The following is a 23,025-nucleotide window of genomic DNA, read 5'->3' as shown; positions in this document are numbered from 1 at the left end:
TTTCTGGACCAGCCACCTCAGAGCTGGGAGGCACCTCATGAGGTCCAAGCTCTGCCTTCAAATAGGTGACAGTGTATCAGTCCCAGTGGGCAGGTGTGGAGTACCACCCAGCAAGTCAGAAATAGAACTGGAGCTGGAACCCGAGACTCCAGACTCCCAGTCCAGCTCTCTTCCTGCAGAGGCTCTGTGTTCCCTTGGGTTGGGTGGAACATCCCGGGCTGGGGACAGAGGTGGGGAAGGGAGGCATCTGAAGAGGGTGTGTCAGTGCCCTGAAGCCATGGTCCCTGCCTTTCTGTGTCTCCTGAGGACTCTGGGCATTAGGGGATTGGCTGGGCACCGAGAATCTGGTTCCCTGCAGTCTGGTGCTCCTGTCCTCTCCATTTCTCCGAAAAGTTCCTGTTCCAGTGTAACACAGTAGGAAAGGCACAGGCTTTGGGGTCGGAAAGACCTGGTTTGAATCCTGGCCTCTCTACTTGCCATCTATGTGACCCTGGGCTGTTATCAAATGTCTAGCTCAGGGAGGTTGTGAGAATAGCTGAGATAAGAGTGGAAAGCGCCTGGCACCCAGCAGGTGCACAACAGATCTTAGTTCAGGCCTCCCTGAAGGACCTTTCACTTGCCTCCCTTTGCCATGACATCTCCCCCGAACCCTGCACTTCTGCACATCTCTTCCCATCCCCCCATCTCAAATCCCCCGCTCAGGTAAGCAGGTTTAAGTCTGGTTCACTCTCTGTGCCCAGGGTCTCTGCCTCCACCTGCTGGACAAACCAGGTATTCGCCATGCTGACCCAGGGGGCCAGGGTCACAGTGAGAACTTGGCAGAGAATCCATGCTCAGGGAGCTGCCAAACTGCCGACCCCTACCTTCTACCTTTCCCACAGGGGAACCCAAAGCCCTTTGAAGAAAGGACTTGCCTAAGGTCACACAGTGCCTTAATGGCAGTGCTGGAACCAGAAACTATGACTGTTGACTCCACCTCCAGGCTCCAAGTCTTCTCATGACCCTGATGGTCCTCTGCCTGGAGGGAGGGTTTGATTTGGCAGGCAAGAATGGCGGTGGTGTGCCAGAGGCCAGGTTTTTCCTCTCCAAGCTCCAGGAGAAAGAGCTCTGCGGAACTATGTGGCTGCTTTTGCCACCTGTCAGATGAAACCCTGGCTGTTCTCTGCCCCACCTGCTTCACCAGGTGATTCTGAGCATCAGGTGAGGTACTGCATGTATGGACACCTAATAGTAAGGCTGCTTGCTGGCCTGCCCTCTCTCCAGGGTCCCTGGCGTCCACCAGGGGGCAGGACGTGGTCATCGTGGCAGCCCCCGAGAACACCACAGTGGTTTCTGGCCAGAGCGTGGTGATGGAATGTGTGGCCTCAGCTGACCCCACCCCTTTCGTGTCCTGGGTCCGACAGGGTAAGTGGAGGGAGGGGACTCAAGGTCATGGGAAAGGAGGGGGTAGCATCTCATGTGTCCCCAAGTTGGGAAGCTATAAGGGTGACCACTCTATAGTCACCTACCTTTGGTGTGGTGGGAACTCCTCTTCTAGGGCCGAGTATGGGGATGGGGGAAACCTGGACAAACTTAATTATCAGTCTTTGAAGTGCATTTCCTCTATGAAACACTCTGGTTCTGCCACTCACGTAACCATTATTGAGACCCTATTTAGGGTGGTCTCAACAGTATTGCAAGTGAATGTGTGAGAGCTAGAAGGGTGCCGCACAGCCATCAAATCAGGTGAAACCAGGCCCCCACTGCTGGTCTGCAAAGCTGCTGCCGTGTATGCTTGGCTTCACGCTGGGCACAGTGAATTTAAAAAATCAGATGAGACAGACAGGGACTCTGTGGTCTGAACTCATCATAGTCTGGGTGAGGGTGATGAAACACACACCATGAAAAGAGGTTTGCCTGTATTGGGCAGCAAGTGATAAATGCCAGGTAGGACTGTGTTGCTCTCAGGGTAATGAAGATGCTGGCCAAACATCACCTTGCAGTCTGCTGAGCACTTCCTGCCAGAGCCTGGAAGAGCCCTTTGAAGGGGATAGGGGTGAGGACTATTATTTCCAGTGGACAGATGAGGAAGCTGAGGCTCAGAGAGCCAAGACCCAAACTTTAGAGCCTGTTCTCTTTCTGGTACACCACTTCCTACAGTCCTAACTGGAAGAAAAGCAAGGATTATTTTTGTTTCCATTGTCAATGAGAAGTGGCCTACCTCAAATTGATAGCAGAAGTAAGTCTTAAACCCTGCCCTCTTTACCTTTCTTCCCTGACTCAGTCTACTACCCTACACTGGCTCCTTTACATAAGTTTGTATCTCACATTCAAAAGAGTATGCAATCGGGGCGCCTAGGTAGCTCAATCAGTTAAGTGTCTGACTCTTGATTTCAGTTAAGGTCATGATCTCATGGTCGTGAGATTGAGCCCCATGTTGTGTGAGGCCTGCTTAAGATTTTCTGCCTCTCTCTCTGCCCCTCCCCTGTGTGTGTGTGCTCCCAGAAAGAAAGAAAGAAAGAAAGAAAGAAAGAAAGAAAGAAAGAAAGAATGTAATGTATACATAGAGTTTAAGGAAAAGTAATAAATGAACAAGTATGTATCCCCCCGCCCCCCAGGGACATGTGAGTGGCTCAGTCAGCTGAGCGTCAGACTTTAGCTCAGGTCATGATCTCACAGTTTGTGAGCTCAAGTCCCACGTCCATCTTGCTGCTGTCAGGCTGCAGCTCAGAGACTGCTTTGGATCCTCTGCCCCCTCTCTCTGCTCCTGCCCTGCTTGTGCTTTCCCAAAAATAAGCAAATATTTTAAAAATGAAAAATAAATAAAAAAAAATAAAAAGTATGTATCCCCCCACCCAAGCTGGTGAGATGTAACAGTGCTGGTGTCTTTGGGCCTCCCCAACCTGAACACCTCATTGGATTTGTGATACTTACTTAGTTATTGGGATCCTGGTGTCAGCAGGACCCTCATACTATTATTGGAATGAGCCTGTGGTATCACCCAGAAATTCTAATATCAGTGTTTCTCAAATCCTGACTTTGTATCATGATGACCCAGGGAGCTTATTAAAACTGCAGACTCCCTCCCTTCATGCCTGGTCACTTGTGAACCAGGAATCTTAATGTTTAACCACTGCCCTAGGTCCTTGCTGCTGAAAGTGTGGTCTTTGGACCTACCACCTGCACCTACTTAGAAATGCAGAGTCTGGGGCATGCCCTAGGCCTCTGCATCTTAACAAGTTTCCTTGAGATTCTGTGATTCGAGTACACAGTGAGGGTTTGAGAATTGCTGTCCCAGAGAATCCTGATACCTATGGGAGCTCCCTTACAGAAAGTCTGCTAATAGCACTCCTGGACAGAGCCTGGGAAGAGAAAGCCTGGAAAAGGATTTCCTTCCTGATATGCTGGTCACTGTTCCTTTCCTAGACACTTACTCCACAAAGTCAGGGAAGAGACATAGCTTTTTGTTTTGTTTTCTTCTGATTACAAAAGTTGTGTGTGTTCATTGTAGAAAACTAGGGAAAAGCAGAAACAGAAAACATTCCATTTAATCTCTCTTTGAGAGATTAAAATTGTTAACATACAAGTGTATTTTCTTCCAGATTTTCTTCTATGCATATGTGCATTTTTCCCTAAAATTGGGAGTAGTTCCAAATCTTACTTTCAGTCCACAGCATATCATAAGCATTTTTCCATCTCTAAAACTTTTTCAAAAAGTAATTTTATTTTATTTTTTAAGACTCCATGCCCAACATGGGGCTTGAACTCATGACCCTGGGATCCAAGGGTCAGATGCTCTACCGACTGAGCCAGCCAGGTGCCCCCCAAAAAGTAATTTTAATGACTATATTCCATCATTTGAATATAGCCGTAATACAACTTGCCAGTTTCTACTGTTGAATTTTTAAGTCCTTTCCAGTTATCCACTATTACAGTTAACATTACAGTGATCAGCCCTGTTCATATCTCCCCAGGACAGCTGCCCACAAATGGGATCCCTGGGTCAAAGTCAAAGTGGAGACCCCATTAGCATTTACCCTTTCTCTGGCATTGCAGCTTACCTTTTAAAAAACCTTTCCTAATTTGGGGCACCTGGGTGGCCCATTTGGTTAAGCATCCGACTTTGGCTCACGTGTTCGGTTCAGGTCATGATTTCACAGTCCATGAGTTTGAGCCCTTTGTGGGGCTTTGTGCTGACAGCTCAGAGCCTGGAGCCTGCTTCAGATTCTGTCTCCTTCTCCCTCTGCCACTCCCCTGCTCATGCTCTGTTTCTCTCTCTCTCTCTCAAAAAATAAATAAATAAATAAATAAACATTAAATTTTTTTTTAACTTTCCTAATTTGATAGGTGAAAATTAACATCTGTGTTTTGATGTGCATTTCTTTGATTATGTAAAGCTGAACACTTTTTTGTATTGCTTGGTCATTTGCACTTTTTCTCCAGATTTTCTGTTCATGTTCATAAAGCACAGGCTTCTTTTTTTTTTTTTTTTTTAAGTTTATTTATTTGAGGGTGGGCATGCAGAGAGAGAGAGAGAGAGAGAGAGAGAGAGAGAGAGAGAATTCCAAGCAGACTCTTTGCACTGTCTGTCAGCACACAGAGCCCAATATGGGGCTTGAACTCAGGAACTGGAGAGATCATGACCTGAGCCAAAACCAAGAGTGGGTAGCTTAAGGGGGGGGGGGGGGGGATCTGAGTCACCCAGATTCCCCTAAAGCATAGGCTTTTAAAATGGTTCTCATTTCATATCAAGATAAAAGTCTTCTGTATGTTCAAATCTTTGGCTTTGGTCAGATCTTTCCAGCCGTATCTTCATCATAATATTGGGACAACACCATACAGGAGGAGTGAGTTCTTGAGAGAAATGAATTTAATAATAATGGTAACGGTAATCAGTGACTAGTTTACTGAGCACCTGTTAGGTGCCTGCATTGTGCCAGGCCTTCTCACAAACCTTATTTGTTTCACCCCCAGAGCAGCCCTTCCAGCTAGGGGCTATCTGTCTCCCCATTTTACAGACAGAGACACTAGGGTTCACAGAGGGTCACTTGTCTAGCAAGGGGAGGAACTGAAATTCCAATAAGGGACTGCTGTGTTCTCTTAGTCCCGTGTCGAGGGGCCCCCGGATGCAAGGAGTAGATGGAGGGCCAGTCCTCGGTGCCCCCCTCCACCGCTCTTCCTCTCCTCCCCCAGACGGGAAGCCCATCTCCACGGATGTCATCGTCCTGGGCCGCACCAACTTGCTAATCAGCAGCGCGCAGCCCCGACACTCGGGCGTCTACGTCTGCCGCGCTAACAAGCCCCGCACGCGCGACTTCGCCACGGCCGCCGCCGAGCTCCGCGTGCTGGGTGAGGCGGGGTGGAGGACCCGCTAGTAGGGGCTCAGGGGGACCGGATTGGGCCGGGTCAGCTAGGAGTGGGGAAGGGAAGATGGGGAGGGGGGATGGGCAAACGGGTGTGTTAGAAGGACTGAGGGGCGACCCTGGAAGATGGAAAAGGGCTGGAGCTAGGGGGACGGCGCTCAGGGGAGGGACCCTTCGTTAGGGTGGGTAGTGCAGGGGACAGCCGGAGGAGGGGAAGAGCGGGAAACGATAGGAGGAAGGGGTGGGGGAAGTTGAGGCAGGGAGAGAAGGAGAGGGGTGGTTAGGGCATGACTTGAGTGATTGGGGGGGTGGCGACGGGTGGTCTGAGCGGGACCTAGGTAATGGGGGGAGGGGTAGGACTGAGGGTTAGGGGAGACGGTGGGGTCGTCTGGGTGGCACGAAAAACTGGGGGACGGAGTTGCTCCGGGCTGGGATAACTGTGGCGAGGGGGGGAGTCTCCCCGGTGTGGGAGACAGTGGAAGGAGGGGAAGAGGTTACGGTACCTGAGGGAGAGGGGTGAGGCCCAGGAGGAGCTAGGGTACTTAGGGGAGGCTCGGGAGGCCCGGGGACAACTGGGAGCGAGGAGGAGTAGGCTGGCGGCGTGGGGCTGGGGTAAACGCGGGAGGAGCAGGGGTAGGGCGGCGCCACATGCGAGTATTTGGGGGCGGGGTGACTCAGGGAGAGGCTGGAGCGAGCGGAGGGCGCGCGGCAGCCGGCCGGGGTATGCAGAGAGGCGGCAGGACCCCTGACGGCCGGAGCGCGCGGTCAGCGTCCCCCTCCCCGCCCCCAGCGGCCCCTGCCATCTCGCAGGCGCCCGAGGCGCTGTCGCGGACGCGGGCGAGCACGGCGCGCTTCGTGTGTCGAGCGGCCGGGGAGCCCAGGCCCGCGCTGCGCTGGCTGCACGACGGGGCGCCGCTGCGGCCCAACGGGCGCGTCAAGGTGCAGAGCGGCGGCGGCAGCCTGGTCATCACGCAGATCGGCCTGCAGGACGCCGGCTACTACCAGTGCGTGGCGGAGAACAGCGCGGGCACCGCGTGCGCCGCCGCGCCCCTGGCCGTCGTGGTGCGCGAGGGGCTGCCCAGCGCCCCCACGCGGGTCACGGCCACGCCGCTGAGCAGCTCCACCGTGCTCGTGGCCTGGGAGCGGCCCGAGCTGCACAGCGAGCAGATCATCGGCTTCTCCCTCCACTACCAGAAGGCACGCGGTAAGTCTGCTGGGGACCCGCGTGGGGGCGCCCTGAGGGGGGCACAGGTTAGAAGACGGATGGGTTGCCGTGTGGGTACCTTTGGGGATAGGGTGGGATGGGGTGGGAGCCCGCGGAACAGACCCGCATAGGTATGGGCTAGGCAGTACTCTTCGATGTGCTGGAAAGGTCAAAGTGTGCAGCACATTTCCCCCTCAGCCACAGCCTGTTATGATAGAGGAGGAAGAGGATGCTTTTCCTCCCAGAGAAAAATGCCTTGGCACTCCTGGAGCCAGTTTATTATAGCTGCAGCAGGAGTCACTTCAATTAGACAACAGAAAGAACTTCCTAGCCAGCAGAGGAATTAATACAGTGGGACTAGAAGCCAGGGAAGTCTATACTCGGGGGCTCAGATGATCTGATGATTTAGTTACAGACTATTCCAGAGACTGGGGCAATGTGAAGGATCCCTAGATAACCTCCAGCTGGGGGTAGGCCTCTGGGGGTGGCCTTGTGACAGTCTCTTTGTCCCTATGTCACTGCCCCAGGCATGGACAATGTGGAATACCAGTTTGCAGTGAACAATGACACCACAGAGCTGCAGGTTCGAGACCTGGAACCCAACACCGATTATGAGTTCTACGTGGTGGCCTACTCCCAGCTGGGGGCCAGCCGCACCTCTACCCCAGCACTGGTCCACACACTGGATGATGGTAGGGCCTCTAAACCTGCAGTGGGCCCCTTGGGTTCCAGAGAATTCCCTGGGGATGGTAGTTTGGCTTCTCTTTACTAGTGTTTGCCAAGGGACTTTTACCTGCCTCATGTCATCTTTTGTGCCCTGTAAGGGGGTGGGTAGTGGTTCTTCCCAATTTACAGTTTAGGAAACTGAGGCCCAGAAAATGAGAGTGACTTGCCCAAGGTCAGTAGTACAGCTGGGACTTGAGGACGGGTCTTGATTCCCTCTGTCATATGGCCCTTCTCAATATCCATGTACCATCCAGTCAGGCAGGGGCCAGTGACATGGAACCATTGGATGTGGAAGATTGTGCCCCAAACCTTTTTCTGGCTTTAGGGTGGGAAGGATGTCCCCTCATCTCCAGTTTGGGGCTCCCCTGAGAGGCTCCCTTTCCTCCCTCAGATCCCGGGCCTACTTCTGACTTGCTGTGTGACCTGGGCAAGTCTCTGATCGCTCCTGGGCCTCACCTTCCACGTCGGTGGAGCAGAGCTCACGCTGATGTTCTTCTGTCTCAGTCCCCAGTGCAGCACCCCAGCTCTCCCTGTCCAGCCCCAACCCCTTGGACATCAGGGTGGCGTGGCTGCCCCTGCCTCCCAGCCTGAGCAATGGGCAGGTGGTGAAGTACAAGATAGAGTACGGTTTGGGAAAGGAAGGTAAGTGGGGGCAGGGCTCCACCTGCCTGGGAATTATTGATGTGAAGGGCTGGCCAGAGCAGCTGAGGACCCAAGTAGATGTGGGGAGAGTCTGAGGAAATTAAGCAGAGAGGTAGAGTAGGGAAATAATGAACTTGGACAAGAGGAGTGTGGGCTAGGTGTAGGGAAAGGTAAAGAGGCAAAGCTCAAGACAGAGGCCTGGGTTCTAGCCCCACCTCCTCTACAGCTATAGTGGGTAATGCGGTTATGTCCCTGCCTCGGTTTCCTCATCTGTGAAATGAGGCAGGTAGCCTAGATAATCCCTGGGGTCCCTTCCAGCTCAAAAAGCAGATGAGAGAACAGGAGGTGGAGGGTGTGCTTGTGGGATTGGGGAAACAGAGCATTGGGGACGGCATGTTAGGGCAGATGTAGATGATCTAGGGGAGAGGGTGTGAAAGGGATAAAGAGTTAGGAGAAGGCAGGTGGCTGGGCGGGGGGGGCGGGGTGAGAGTGAGAAAGGAGGGAAGCATGAGGAAGGGGGCTTGGGGTGGTCATCAGAGCTCCAGAAGGCAGGCGGTACCTGATGGCCTTCAGAGACAACCCCTTGTGCCTGCGTCCTAGAGTGTGTATGAAGGGATGGTCACAGACAGTTCACGGGGAAGTGCGGAGTGCATGCTGTGGTTCTCTTCACTCTGAGCTGAGGCTGATGGCCTGTGTCAGCCCAGGCTGGAGGCCCAGGAGTCAGCTCTGGAGCCATGACTGAGGGGTCAGTGCTGAGAGGGCCTCAGGCTCCCATGGGCGCCGAGAAACCACGATCTGGGGTGGAATAGTTGGTATAGGGGAGTTTAGGGGTCCTGGTCTTTAGGTGGCCACCCAGTAGCCATGTTTCCTGTCCCAGCAGATCAGGTTTTCTCCACCGAGGTGCCTGGGAATGAAACACAGTTTACGCTGAGTTCGCTTCAGCCCAACAAAGTGTATCGAGTACGGATTTCGGCTGGCACAGGGGCTGGCTATGGGACGCCCTCCCAGTGGATGCAGCACAGGACGCCCAGTATGCACAACCAGAGCCACGGTAGGGGGTCTGAGGGGAGAGGAAGGACCGTGTGTGTGTGTGTGACTGGAGTGTATGTGTGCCCTTAGAACTCAGGCCCAAACACCCTCTCCTTCAGAGACCTTCCATGGCTCCCCCTGCTTGAGGGGTAAGGGAGGCCAGGTGTAGAGGCGAAGGGCTGGCCTTTACAGACACGCCTGGGCTACAGTGTCCCTTCTACCTGCGTGATCTTGGACAAACCATTCACAACTCTGAGGCTTCATTTATTGCCAAAGGTGGCATAGGGTTTAATAATGCATTGTGAACCAGTGTTCAGCACGTAATAAGAGCTTGTTAAATACTAGTTGCTTTTCACTGATCGTGATTGTTGGTTTTGTCAAGAGGCCCAATAATACAGTGATTAAGTGCAGACAGAACCTGGCACATATGCTCTCTGTGTGACCTTGGGCAAGTCGCTTAACTTCTCAGTTTTCTTATCTGTAAAATGGAGACAGTAGTATTTTTGTTATTTTGTAGGGTTGTGAGAATAAAACACATGTACAAAGGGCTTAGAACAGTGTCTGACACATAATAAAGCCCCACTCTTAGGCTCCACGTCGGCTCCCCACACCAATGGCTCCTTCCCTCCTTTCCAATCCCAGCAACCCCTGCGACCCCCTTGCCTGTCAGTATCCACGCATGCATTCCTTCAGAAGAATTATGGAGCCCTACGCTGTGCCAGGTACTATCAGCACCGCCCCAGAGGTGCTCCTCGCTGACCTCTTTGCAAGCGCTCAGGAGACACGCCTACATTCTCAGCACTCTGGGTGTGTAGAATAGGGAGTTCACCTCCAGACTGAGCTCAGGCCTGGCACAAGGAGTGGTGGCTGAGTGTCCATTCACTGCAAGGAGGCTGGCAAGGCTCTCACTCAGTGCTGGCTTCCTGCTTTTGGCTTCCTCCTACCTGTCCCCCTCTCCCACCTCTGGCCTCCTTCTCCTCACTTCCATTCTCTCACCCCTTCTTCCCATCCTGCTCCTTTGCCCCCAGTCCCTTTTGCCCCTGCAGAGTTGAAGGTGCGGGCAAGAATGGAGTCCCTGGTCGTGTCGTGGCAGCCTCCCCCTCACCCTGCCCAGATCTCTGGCTACAAACTGTACTGGCGGGAGGTGGGAGCCGAGGAGGAGGAGGCCAATGGTGAGAGTCCCCCAGGGGGCCGCGGAGACCAGGCTTGGGATGTGGGGCCTGTCCGGCTCAAGAAGAAAGTGAAGCAGTATGAGCTGACCCAGCTAGGTGAGGAGGGCTGGGGGAGGGAGGGAGATGGGCATAGCCTTGGTTGGGAACAGGGCAAGCTGGGCATGGGAGTTGGGAATGGAGTGCTATCTGGGGATGAAAGAGTGGCCTCAGAGGTCCCTCTAGCCAGTGACCCCCATGACCTTCCCCAGCCCCTGGCCGGCTGTACGAGGTGAAGCTTGTGGCATTCAACAAACATGAGGACGGCTACGCAGCGGTGTGGAAGGGCAAGACAGAAAAAGCTCCCACGCCAGGTGAGGGGGCTGGGGAAGAAGAGGGAGGAGGGCTCTGTTGAAGGGTCTGTGTGCTTCTTCCTTTCCCTTCCCTCTGGGCCAGCCTTGGTGGTCAGGCCATCCGGTAGCCTCAGCTACCCCCAGACCCATGCTCTTAGGCTCAGAGGTCCTCTTCTAGCCCCAGACAGCCTCTGTCGCAGACAGAAGCTTCAGTTGGTGCACTTTCAGGACTGCTGCCGTATTTTTATTACCCACGAGCAGTGCTAATTTGGAAGGTTTGGACAGAGAGAAACCCTATGGTTAATCGGTGACTCCTGACCCTGTTTGACCTTTAAACGTGTGTTGTTTTTTTTTTTTAATTTTTTTTTCAACGTTTATTTATTTTTGGGACAGAGAGAGACAGAGCATGAACGGGCGAGGGGCAGAGAGAGAGGGAGACACAGAATCGGAAACAGGCTCCAGGCTCTGAGCCATCAGCCCAGAGCCCGACGCGGGGCTCGAACTCACGGACCGCGATCAGAGCCCAACGCGGGGCTTGAACTCACGGACCGCGAGATCGTGACCTGGCTGAAGTCGGACACTTAACCGACTGCGCCACCCAGGTGCCCCTAAACATGTTTTAAAATACATCCACCTACATCACACTGCCTATCAGATTATCCCTCCACTCTAGGCAGAGAGAGTGTCCTTATGTGGCCCATCAGGAAAGTGAGACTCAGAGAGGTAAAGGGACTTTACCCAAGGTTGCACAGAGCCTAGACTAGAACCAGGACTCTTGGCTGCCCAACGAGTCTTTCCACTGTAGTACACTGCCTACTGGCTTTGTATGGGCCACCTTGGGTGCCCATCATGGATCCCCTCACCCCTAACTTCCCAGGCTGATTTTTAACCATGCGGTTTTGTCAAAGGAGCCCTCAACCAGGAGCCAGGAGACCTGAGTTCTAATTCCAGTTTGTTCATTCAGCAAATATTTTACTAAGTGTCTACTGCCCTGTTCTGGAAATTTAGTGATGAACAATACAGATAAGGTACCTGCTGTCATGGAGTTTATTTTATTTTATACTTATGTAATGAACACATCATCCTATAGTACTCACTATATGGCTGCTATAATAAAAATACCCCAGACCGAGTGGCTTAAACAACCATTTATTTTTCACAGTTCTGGAGGAAGTCCAAGGTCAAGGTGCCAGTAGAGTCAGTGTCTAGTGAGAGTCCACTTTCTGGCTTACAGACCATAGGCCATCTTCTCACTGTATCCTCACATGGCAGAAAGGGGGCTGGAGGGCTCTCTGGGGGGTTCTTCTACAAGGGCAGTTATGTGCTGAAAGTCTGTGTCTCCCCCTCCATCCCCACAATTCATACATTGAAACTCTACCCTCCAATATGATGTACTAGGAGGTAAATAGGATTAGATGAGGTCGTGAGGGTGGGGCCCTTATGAATAGGATTGATGCCCTTATAAATGTCACAAGAGAGCTCACTTCCTCTCTCTGCTGTCCTCCATAATATCATACAAGGAGAAGTCGGCAGTCTTTAGCCCACAAATGGGCTCTTACTAGACCTTGAGCATGCTGGCATCCTGATCTTAGACTCCAGCTTCCATAACTGTGGGAAATAAATTTCTTTTGTTTATAAGCCACCCAGTCTATGGTACTTTGTTATAGCAGCCTGGATGGACAAAGATAGGAAATAATCCCATTCATGAGGGCACCACCATGTGTTCAAATGTCAACATAGGAATCTGGCAGGAGGCGCAAACATTCAGTTCATAACAATATGCAAGATGCTTTTTTTTATTTATTAAAAAAACTTTTTTTTTTACATTTATTTCTTTTTGAGAGACGGAGACAGAGCACAAGTGTGGGAGGGGCAGAGAGGGAAGGAGACAGAATCTGAAGCAGGCTCCAGGCTCTGAGCTGTCAGCACAGAGCCTGATGCGGGGCTCAAACTCACGGACCGCGAGATCATAACCTGAGCCAAAGTCGGACGCTCAACCGACTGAACCACCCAGGCGCCCCTGCAAGATGCTTTTCTGTGTACTTAACAAATAGTAACTGATTTAGTCCTCATAACAATACTATGAGGTAAGTATATTATCAGCTCCACTGACAGAATAAGGACTGGAGGCAGAGAGAGATTAAGTAACTTCTCCCAGGTCACACAGCTAGTACATGGCAGAGCTAGAATTGGAACCAGGGTAACCTGGCTCTAAAATCTGCTTTTAATTGCCATGATTTGTTGCCTCTCTATATACAGTTTGCTATTTATATGACCTTGGCCAAAATCACTTAAATTCTTGGGAGCCTCAGTTTCCTCATCTGTGAAGTGGGAATGATGCTACTCAACTCTCAGGATCGGAGGAGAGAGGGTGAAAATAAGTGCCTTGGGAACTTCAAGCCACTGCCCATATTTCGGGATGAGTATCCTCCCTCCTTTCCCCACACTCTGTTTTCACCTTCCAGACTTGCCCATCCAGAGGGGACCACCCTTGCCCCCCGCCCACGTCCATGCGGAATCAAACAGCTCCACATCCATTTGGCTTCGGTGGAAAAAGCCAGACTTCACCACGGTCAAGATTGTAAACTATACTGTGCGCTTCAGCCCCTGGGGGCTCAGGAATGCCTCCCTGGTCACCTATTATACCAGGTAGGGAAGCCAGCTAATGCTGTGAGGGGGGAGGAAGGCAGCAGCTGGTGATGGGGGGGGGGGGGCCCAGGGATTCAGGAACCTTTCATGGCTCGCATGTTGCACTGTGGCACACTGAGGGTCTGATGCCCTGATGGTGACAGGTGGAAAAGGGGAGTCCTGTTATCCCATCCCCTCACACAGAACCTCATACTCAACCCCAGAGAATGTGATGCAGGACAGACCCATTTCTTCGACCTCAGAGGCCTCCTGACATGATGGGGAGGAGAGAGCCCAGATGCTGTGCTGAGAGGGCCCCCAGTCAGATTGGAAGGCACAGCCATTGCCGTGAGGAGCTGTTGGTTTGGCAGAGGAAAAATTGCATAAAAATATAATAGAAAACACTACAAAGCAAATAAAATAGGCTAAAGTAGAAAAACACGATAGTTATGTACAGCTGCAACTAAAGGACAATTAAGTCAAGGAAAAGATGCATCAGAGATGGTTCCTTGGGTGCTCAATGACTTGGATTAATCCAGGCAGGTTTCCTGGAGCAGGACGCCTAGTTCAGAGATTGGACAGAATACCTTGGGAGTAGCGTACATCCAGACCTCTCTATAGGGCCCCTGGGTGGTGTCAGCGGCCCCGTGCCAGAGAGTAGATTCCCTGCCCAGGGCGGGGCCTGAGCCGGGCTGGGCTGGACTGGGGGAGTGGATTTGGAGGGGCCTGCCCTGCTAGGAGGGGGTGCCTGAAGCACCAGTCACATTTCTTGCCTCAACAGTTCTGGAGAAGACATCCTCATTGGTGGGCTGAAGCCGTTCACCAAATATGAGTTTGCAGTACAGTCCCACGGAGTGGACATGGACGGGCCTTTCGGCTCCGTGGTGGAGCGCTCCACCCTGCCTGACCGTGAGTGGCCCCCTTGCCAGCAGTCCATCTTTTACAAGCAATCCTTCTTGCCCAACGGCCTTCTTTTTTTTTTTTTTTTTTTTATTTTTTTTTACATTTATTTATTTTTGATAGAGCACAAGTTGGGGAGGAGCAGAGAGAGAGAGAGAGAGAGAGAGGGAGACACAGAATCCGAAGCAGGCTCCAGGCTCTGAGCTGTCAGCACAGAGCCCAACGTGGGGCCCGAACTCACAAGCTGTGAGATCATGACCTGAGCCAAAGTCAGACGCCCAACCTACTGAGCCACCCAGGCACCCCGGGCCTTCTTTTTTGATACGTCCCTCAGAGCCCCATTTCTGTCTATCATTGACTTTGCATTTGTGTAGGCCAGTCCTGTGCTTTAGGCATAAACATAATAAGATTTAGAGGAGTGGCTTCTTTTATGGGACTGCCAAGACCTCACTGAGTTGGTGAAGAGGGGCCAGGTCAGGGAGGCGTCGTGGATTCTACATTTGGGTCCCTATCCTGCCCCTGGCACACAGGAAACCTTGGGCAGATCCCTTCCCCATTGGGCCTCTGTTTCCCCATCTGTAACAAGAAAGGATGGGGCCACTCACTGTCCAAGTCTGTGACTGTGTAACCTCTAGAAATGGCATTCCAAGACAAATGGGTTTTTGTTCTCATAGCAGAGGCTCTTCAGTTCTATCAGCCCTAAAACTGTTTACCTTCCCATAGACAGAAGACCTTTGTCCCAGGATCTGATATAGGAAGACGTTTGGGGGGTGGGGGTGAGAGCTCTGCACTCATGGATTTGTTCTTTAAAAGCACTCCTTACAAATTGTTTCTCACCTACTTATGACTTCAGTTATTGTGGTCTTAAACTGCATAGGAAGTTGAGGGGGCCCCATTGTTTTCTCAGAGGAGACTTTATGACATTGGCTCCCCAGCACAACTGGCTGTGCTACAGACAGGGGATGTTTTCTCCTTTTGCAGATGGAGGGGTGGGAGACTAGAGCTGAGAGTCAAAGAGGGTTCTGACGGCCGGTAATGCTGTGGCTGTCTTACACCTTAGAGCCTTGGGTCCCCATCTCATCCTCTGCCAGGCCTTGAAGACCTGAAACCCCAAATATCTGACCCTTTCCAACTCATTAGTCACCTGTGTCCCTACTTCTCACCCTTCCTCATTCACCCCCATCCCCCGGGATCAGCTTCTTCTCTAAAAACAGAACACAAAGACTTCCAAGGTTGTACTTCTCACACTGGGCTTCCCATGACCCTTAGGATCTGTGTCAGGGGCAGACATAGACAAAGGCTACATAGGGCATCAATGAATTTTACTTGAAGACTTGGAGAGTTTCTGGGAGGGGAGAAATAGTGAAACCTTGCCAGCTGTTTTCCAGAAACTCCCCAGTTAGAGATCAGATCTCATTTTGGTTTGTGGTTTGTGGTTTGTCCAGTGAAGGAGGAGAAAGGGAGGCCATGTCCTCATGCCCCATCTCCCAGCTGCCCCCAGAGCTGGGGCTCTCAGTGACTGTGCCTCTCCTCATCTCTTCCCCTGCACCCCAGGGCCCTCAACGCCCCCATCCGACCTGCGCCTGAGCCCCCTGACGCCATCCACCGTTCGGCTGCACTGGTGTCCCCCGACGGAGCCCAATGGCGAGATCGTGGAATATCTGATTCTATACAGCAACAACCACACCCAGCCCGAGCACCAGTGGACCCTGCTCACCACGGAGGGTGAGGGCTCCCACACCAGGGCATCTGAGCAAGAGCTTCCACACTCTCTCTCCCTTTCCCAACCTCTCCAGTGGCTGGGTTAGTGGTGACAGTGTGGCTGAGGTTTGTCCCAGGGGTTTCTAGAAGGAAGAGGCAGAAGCTAGTGCCTGAGTGGGAGAGCATACCTTCCGAGTCCTGCTTCCCAGGCTATCTCTGCATCCCATCCCCACCCAGCCCCCCAACCCTGCTCTCCCTGCTTCCCCCTGCCCCCAGGAAACATCTTCAGTGCTGAGGTACACGGCCTTGAGAGTGACACGAGGTACTTCTTCAAGATGGGGGCACGCACAGAGGTGGGGCCTGGGCCCTTCTCTGGTCTGCAGGATGTGATCACTCTCCAGGAGAAGCTCTCAGGTATGAGGGCAGGGAGGGAAAAGTGGGTCCATCCTGGGACAGCCTAAGTTCTTCTGAGGCCCCTCAAGTTGACCTCTAATCCTAAAGTTATCTCTTCCAAGGCCCTGTTCCCAGGCACAACTACCATTTCATCGTTTTGGACAGCTGGCCTCGTAGTTTGGTGCAGAGAGGACAAATTTGAAGGGGAAATTGGGTGTAGTTCAGTGGTGATTCAGTCGAGAGGTCAGACTTGTGGGAGACTGGCTTTGTTCTTTGGGAAATTGCTTTGGAGGATTGGTTTGGAGACATGACAAGCCTTATGGAGTGGGAGTGGGCAACAGAACTGGCTATATAATTTGCAGGGCCAAGTGTGAAACGAAAATGTGGGGCCTTTCTTTAAAAATTAGAATTTCGGGGCACCTGGGTGGCTCAGTTGGTTAAGCATCTGACTTCAGCTCAGGTCATGATCTCACCATTCGTGAGTTCGAGCCCTGCATCAGGCTCTATGCTGACAGCTCAGAGCCTGGAGTCTGTTTCGGATTCTGTATCTCCCTCTCTCTCCTTCCCCCACTTGCACTCTGTGCCTCTCTCTCTCAAATATTATTTAAAAAAAAATAGAATTTCAAGATGGTGACAGCAGAGCATTAAACCAAGCACGGAGCCCTTCCAAGTGTGAGCCCCGTGAGACCACCCTTGTAGCATACCCACGAAACCAGTCCCAGTTGTGTTTCACTGAAAGGCCAAGTTGACAAACAGGGACCACAACTTCAGATTTCCAATGGGGAGGATAGTCAGAGAGGCAGTGGTGGACCCCTTCTTGCATTCTGAGTGTCAGGGGGCACCTGGGTGGCTCATCCAGTTAAGTATCTGACTCTTGATTTTGGCTCAGGTCATGATCTCACAGTTCGTGAGATCAAGCCCTACATCGGGCTCTGTGCTGACAGTGTGGAACTTGTTTGGGATTCTCTCTCTCCCTCTCTCTCTCTGCCCCTCCCCTACTCATGCTCACTCACTCTCTCCCTCTCTCAAAATAAATAAACTTAAAAAAATACTTGAAAAAAAAAATATTTTGAGTGTCCAAAGGGTGAGACTCTATGAACCCTGAGCCTCTGGCCTTGACCTGTTCTGTCCCCTCTGTCTCCACCACCAGACTCCTTGGACGTGCACTCAGTCACAGGCATCATTGTGGGTGTCTGCCTGGGCCTCCTCTGCCTCCTGGCCTGCATGTGTGCCGGCCTGCGCCGCAGCCCCCACAGGTGGGTGAAGAAGCCAGTCTGACTACAGAGAGGAGAGATTTCCAGAAGGGCTCCAGAGATGAGAAAGCAGGGAGAATGGCCACGATTTGCCAAGGAACCCTCAGCGCCTCCATTAAAATTAGGATTCTAGGATGGAGGGATTGGGGGTGATATCCTCATGAGAGTGGGGAGTGGGTTTAGGGGAGCCCCCAGCCTACCTCCTCAGCAAGGGTGGGCATAGGCAGAGCTGCCTTCTCTCACTCTCTCTGTAGGTACCAGCATCTTGGAAGGAGGGACCCCAAATCTTCAGATACCTGGAGTCAAGGGAGGGAAGGTCCCATTTGCAATGTTTCAGCTGTTTTGAACAGTTTCTTAATCATTACACAGACAGGGAAACCAAGTTCCAGAGATGGGCAGGAACCTGCCCAAGGACATAGGCTGAACTAGATCCCAGTCCTGCCTCTACCCCTCACTTTTTGACCACTGTGCCTGATTCCCTATCTTCCCTTCCAGAGAAGCCCTCCCGGGCCTGTCCTCTACGGCCAATGCTGGGAACCCTGCACTGTACTCTAGAGCCCGCCTTGGGCCCCCCAGCCCCCCAGCTGCCCATGAACTGGAGTCCCTTGTGCACCCCCGTCCCCAGGACTGGTCTCCACCGCCCTCAGACATCGAGGACAGGGCTGAAGTGCACAGCCTTATGGGTGGCGGTGCTTCAGACTGCCGGGGTCACTCCAAAAGAAAGGTAAGCCTGGAGCCTGGGCAGGTCAGAGCCCCACACCACAGCTCATTTCCAAATAGGACACCTGGGGGCGCAAGAGTACAATGTGTGTACCCAGAGAGAAACTCCTCCACCCTCCTCCTCCCCTTCCCTGGACCAGCTGTAGAAGAAAAGGCACTCTCTCCTTCCTCCCTGAAAGGGTTGGCAGGGCAGGGAAGCAGATGGGCCTCCATCCCTGGCAGAATAGGTCAGTCTGGTTCTCCTGGAAGAAGGGAAGGGCCTCCTGTGGACTGTTTGCCGGTGACTCAGAGTGGTCACAACGCCCAGATCCCTCCTTGTGCTGGGAGCTGGAGAAACCTCTAAGACCCATTCCTCCCAGTCCTGACCAGGACAAGAGGCTGGTCAGCTTGGCTATGGCCCGGTGAGACCAGGACCGGGATAAGGTAGGCCCACATAGGGCAGGTACCTTCCACGCCAGCAGCAGTGGCTCATCCTGCCCTTCTCTGAGGAGCCTGCTCAAACCCATGAGTGCTTCTTCCCCCTTTCCCTGCCCCTGTGGTGAAGGAGAGCCTGCTTGGCTCGGACACTTCTAGGCTTTGCCAAAGCAGGTGGTATTAGGCTTTTCTGCAGGAAGAATTCTCCATCCTCAAATTCACCCCCAGACTCTCAGGCCCTCCCCACAGCCCTAGTGGGGAGGTAGCAAGAAGGCCAAGAGTCTCCATCCACTTCCCTCTCTTCTGCTCTCCTCTTCCACTCAAGCCTTCAGTGCTCCTGTGTCTTTCCCCCCTTGCAGATCTCCTGGGCTCAGCCAGGTGGGCCAAGCTGGGCAGGTTCCTGGGCTGGCTGTGAGCTGCCCCAAGCAGGCGCCATGCCTTCTCTGACCCGGGCCCTGCTGCCCCCTGCTGGAACTGGGCAGACACTGTTGCTGCAGGCTCTGGTGTATGATGCCATAAAGGTCAGTGTCCTGGGAAGGAGGGGCAGGAAAGGAGAGAAGGGGCTCTGTGCTTGTGAAGAGTAAGTAGTGAGCTTTCTGGTGACCTCTGAGGGTAATTTCCCTGGGGATGGAAGTCTAGCTAGGAGAGAACCCCTGGAGCCTCTGAAGGTGGGCGGGTGGAAGGCAGGCAGTTTCCGGGAATCTGTTTCACCTGAGTTGAAGACAGTCGCTCCTCTCCCCATACCTATGTGGGCCCGGCAGAATCACCATGGATCTGAGGGTGGGCCTGCCCTCAGTGCATTCTGCCCTTCCTCCTATGCACTGAGGCTCTGACTAAATCTGGTACTTCTGAACTCTGGGCAAGGGCAAATGGGTAGTATTCCATTCTTCTCTGCCTTTGCGTCGGCCTGATCATCATCTCTTGTAGGACAATCATTGTACTTCCTTTACCAGCTCCCAGGTGATACACACTCTGGGGCTTGGGGGAGTGGGTCAGTCCTCCTCCACGCCAAGTATGTTGGTCGTTCTTCTGATGATCATTGTCAGTGATGATTACCTCGTCTTTGTGTTCTCTGCTCTGACCAGGGCAATGGTAGGAAGAAGCCACCCCCAGCCTGCAGGAACCAGGTGGAGGCTGAAGTCATTGTCCACTCTGACTTTAGTGCATCCAAAGGGAACCCTGACCTCCACCTCCAGGACCTGGAACCTGAGGATCCCCTGTCTTCGGAGGCTCCTGACCTCACTTCGAGTGTCGTGGATCTAGGGCAAGGGGTAGACTGGCTGGACAGGGAGCTGGGAGGGTGTGAGCAGGCAACCACGGGGCCAGACAGACTTACCTGCCTGCCAGAGGCAGCCAACGCTTCTTATCCGTACCCAGACCTCCAACCTAGTGAGGCTCTGGAGGAGACCCCTGGGAACAGCTGCCAGCCAAAGGCCCCCTGCCCTCTAGGAACCAGCCCAAGCCTGCCCAGAGCCCCAGTCTCCTCCTCTGCCTAGCTCCCCTACAGGGTGCAGTTTGGGGCAGGCTGGTGTGAGTCATGACACATGTGGCTGAGTATATACACATGTGTACCTGCAGCTCCTGAATATCATCAAGCTGTTTGGAGCTTCCTGGGGTGCTTTGGCCATGGGGAGAGGAAGAAATGGTGTTTTCACTCCCCCCACACTCTGTGACACATGTGAGGGACCTGTGAGGCACGGCTGTATGTGTTGTACTCATGTGCACGTGCTGGCTGGTGAGCTGAGGAACTCTGGTCTAGGCAGTTGTCACTATGGCCTAATTGATCCTCCAGGTCAGGACAGTGACCCAGAGTGGTCAGTCCCCAGCCCAGTGGGCCTTCCCCCCTCCCCCCCCCTCCCCCCCCCCGCCCACCTCTGTCACCTAGCTGTTTATTACACACTCTGAGAGTGTCTGCAATGCCCTGTCTGACAAAGACAGCCCCGGCCCATTTTCCGGTCTGGCTGGGCTGAGTGCAGTAGGCTCTGAATGCCTAACATTTCAGTTGCATCGCTACCCGTCTCCCTTGCCCCTGTCGCCCAGCCCAGATTGAGAGGGTGACTCTGGCTGCCCTCAGAGCAACTCTGCATTTCATTTTGTAATTTGGGAAGTGCCTGGTTTTGGAGATCCACTCCCTCGGGCTCTCCTCTCCTCCCTTCCCCTTCACTACTCTTGTGCTCCTGTCAGCCCGCTGTCCCAGTTCTGCCCTGCTTCTTCTCCCTGACACTCTTTCCTTTCCTCTCCGCTGTCCATCTGTCTCCTGTCTGTCTGTCTCTGCTGTCTCTCACACCTCTCCCAGACTGCATTGTGTGGTTCACCTGCCTGGGTTCAATCTCTGCATCCTTCCCTAACAACATGACTACCTCATGTCTGCTTTGAGGCCATAGCGTGACTTCTGTGTCCGCCATTCACTTCACTCGCCATCTTCCTGACCCTCTTCTCTCTGTGCCACCGTATGTCCCCCCCCCCCCCCCCCCCAGGCAGACTGCCGGCCCCGGTGCAGGTTTGGAGAAGACCTTCCAGTTTCCCTTGCATCTATCTCTCTCCCTGGGATTGAGACAGGAGGATTCTCCTTGGAGGTGATGGATCCAAGTTCACGCAAGGGGATTTCTGAGACTGAGAAAGGGGAATGTGACCTAGAGGCTCAGGATAAAATGATTCCCTCCCTTCTAGGCAGGGAGGCAGGGTTGCTAGATGGAGGGGGTTGGGGCCATTCCTTCCCTGCTGCAGCCAAAACTGGAGAAGGAGAGTGGGGATTAGGGGGCACCACAGCCCAGCGACTTCCCACTCTGTGCCCTCGGAACATGAGCTGCTGGACGGGGGTGAGAGGAATTTCACCCTCTAGGTGCTGGAAGCGAGGTCTTTGCACAGGACAAGGGTAATTGGCTCATTTCATTTTTTTCCTTTAAAGTCAATCCTAAAGTCATTTTCTGTGACCTGTCACACAGGGACAAGCTGGACTTCTATTTCCTGTGTAGAGAAGATGAGCCATTAATGTGATTTTGCACCCCAGCCTCTCATAGCATAGAATGTGGGACTTTTCTCCCTAAATGCATCTTTTTAACTGATTGGCACATAAAGGGTTAACTCTGGCTTCTGAGCCAAATTGGAAATAACCAGTCTATCCTTTCTTTTTCTTTCTTCTTCTTCTTCTTCTTTTTTTTTTTAAATGGTGAAATGTCTCTCAGCAGAGTTGCAGCTTCCTCAGACCCTTTCAGCATCTGTGTTTATTACACTCAGGCGTCACTCACGTTTGACACGCGCACCTCCATTTCCTCCCCCGCCCCCTCCCCCTCCTCCAGCCAGCTTATGATAACACTAAAGATTATTCATGCTGGTTTGTCTCTCGTTTGGGACAGAATTGTCACTTGTACTATTTCTGTAGCATTCGGCGTTGCTGTAGCTAACACCACTGTATATGTTTCATCATTGCTCTGAAGGTCAAAAGCTTCGTTTTATTTCGCTGGTTTGATTTTTTTTTTTTTTTTTCCTAAAGGGGAAAAAAAAAAACTGCCCTGAATTAAAGGGCTGTTTTAACAGTAGGCTCTTAGCATTACGCCACATAGTCATTTTTCATGTTCTTGTTTAACAGGCACTGAGGCTCTGGTTTAAATTAAATAGCTGCAAATAAGACAATTTATAACCCATTAGGTTGGGTGGAAAATTGTTTCTCAAAAGCAAATAAGTAATAAATCTGGTATCTGCCTATAACTCACACTTGATAAGAAAGTGGCCATTACTCACTAGCCTTATATATGATTTGGGCCCTGGGTAATTTGGAAGTGTTAGGTTTGTGTCTTAGTAGCAGTATTTTTATTAGAAAAGAGTCTATTGGCCTTTTACAGGGTATTAATCCCTTTGTCACCTACCATCGATGCCTTACATTTTTTGAGTTTCATTTAGAAACCTTCCTTTTCTTGATGCATGACACGTGTAATCGGTACCTGCTCATTATTTGTCTGTATTTAGTTTATGCTGTATTATTTAATTATTTTTCCAGCATATTTTCCCCTCCTTACAAATATGATAGTCTTTAGTGTTAAGCCAAGGCATTGATCATGTATCTGTCCCTATAATGAATTAATAAACTATTTTCCAAACACGTGGAATGACTAGAATTTCCTCAGCCTTTCTCCCCTAGAGAATGTATTTCCTGCCAGGAGGGGAAATGCTGGTTGTGGAAGGTACAGAGCAGGTGGTTCTGGGAAAGACCTGAACTATCTTCCTCCCACAACAGGCACTTAACCTAGGAAAGATGCTTTCTTTGATGGCATTCTTTTAGGCTTTCTGGGGACCTCTTTCCATCTGGGCGCACATTTGTTTAACTTTCTTGGGTGCAAAAGAGGAGTAAAGGAGCAACTCCAGAGGTTTGGGCTTAACGACGACTATTCTTTTGTGCAACTGTGGTCTCCAGAGTTGCTCATGGCTGCATATTCACACATAGGGGCACTGTGCCCACGCATGCACACTCACTGTCATGAACACCCTGGTGTCCATTAACTCAAACATGGGCACACAGCCACATACAAAACTCTACACCCACGCCCCACATGCATCTCAGGTTCGTGGTTGGCA

General features: G+C 52.2%; 1 protein-coding gene across 2 annotated transcripts in view; it reads left to right on the top strand.

Annotated features, from left to right (window-relative positions):
• The window catches only part of IGDCC4 (immunoglobulin superfamily DCC subclass member 4), a 40,534-nt gene extending 17,982 nt beyond the window's left edge, over window positions 1–22,552 (top strand). Inside the window, exons 5-20 of one of the 2 annotated variants that reach the window (XM_086710972.1) lie at window positions 1,264–1,404; window positions 5,173–5,328; window positions 6,133–6,546; window positions 7,074–7,238; window positions 7,777–7,914; window positions 8,795–8,965; window positions 9,972–10,211; window positions 10,364–10,465; window positions 12,910–13,093; window positions 13,854–13,981; window positions 15,527–15,697; window positions 15,950–16,087; window positions 17,217–17,322; window positions 17,815–18,043; window positions 18,813–18,974; window positions 19,539–22,552. In XM_086710972.1, coding sequence (XP_086567098.1) covers window positions 1,264–1,404; window positions 5,173–5,328; window positions 6,133–6,546; window positions 7,074–7,238; window positions 7,777–7,914; window positions 8,795–8,965; window positions 9,972–10,211; window positions 10,364–10,465; window positions 12,910–13,093; window positions 13,854–13,981; window positions 15,527–15,697; window positions 15,950–16,087; window positions 17,217–17,322; window positions 17,815–18,043; window positions 18,813–18,974; window positions 19,539–19,949 — 3,056 coding nt within the window. In that variant the 3' untranslated portion in view covers window positions 19,950–22,552. Of the gene's footprint in view, window positions 1–1,263; window positions 1,405–5,172; window positions 5,329–6,132; window positions 6,547–7,073; window positions 7,239–7,776; window positions 7,915–8,791; window positions 8,966–9,971; window positions 10,212–10,363; window positions 10,466–12,909; window positions 13,094–13,853; window positions 13,982–15,526; window positions 15,698–15,949; window positions 16,088–17,216; window positions 17,323–17,814; window positions 18,044–18,812; window positions 18,975–19,538 lie in introns of both variants that reach the window. The other variant, XM_086710971.1, reaches the window with a different exon arrangement.
• Window positions 22,553–23,025: the final 473 nt, after the last annotated feature.

This window comes from Puma concolor, chromosome B3, assembly GCF_028749965.1.
Source record: "Puma concolor isolate L17-30 chromosome B3, mPumCon1.1.hap2, whole genome shotgun sequence".
Lineage (NCBI taxonomy): Eukaryota > Metazoa > Chordata > Mammalia > Carnivora > Felidae > Puma > Puma concolor.
Note: the sequence above shows the minus strand (reverse complement) of the source record. Positions and strands in the feature narration are given on the sequence as shown.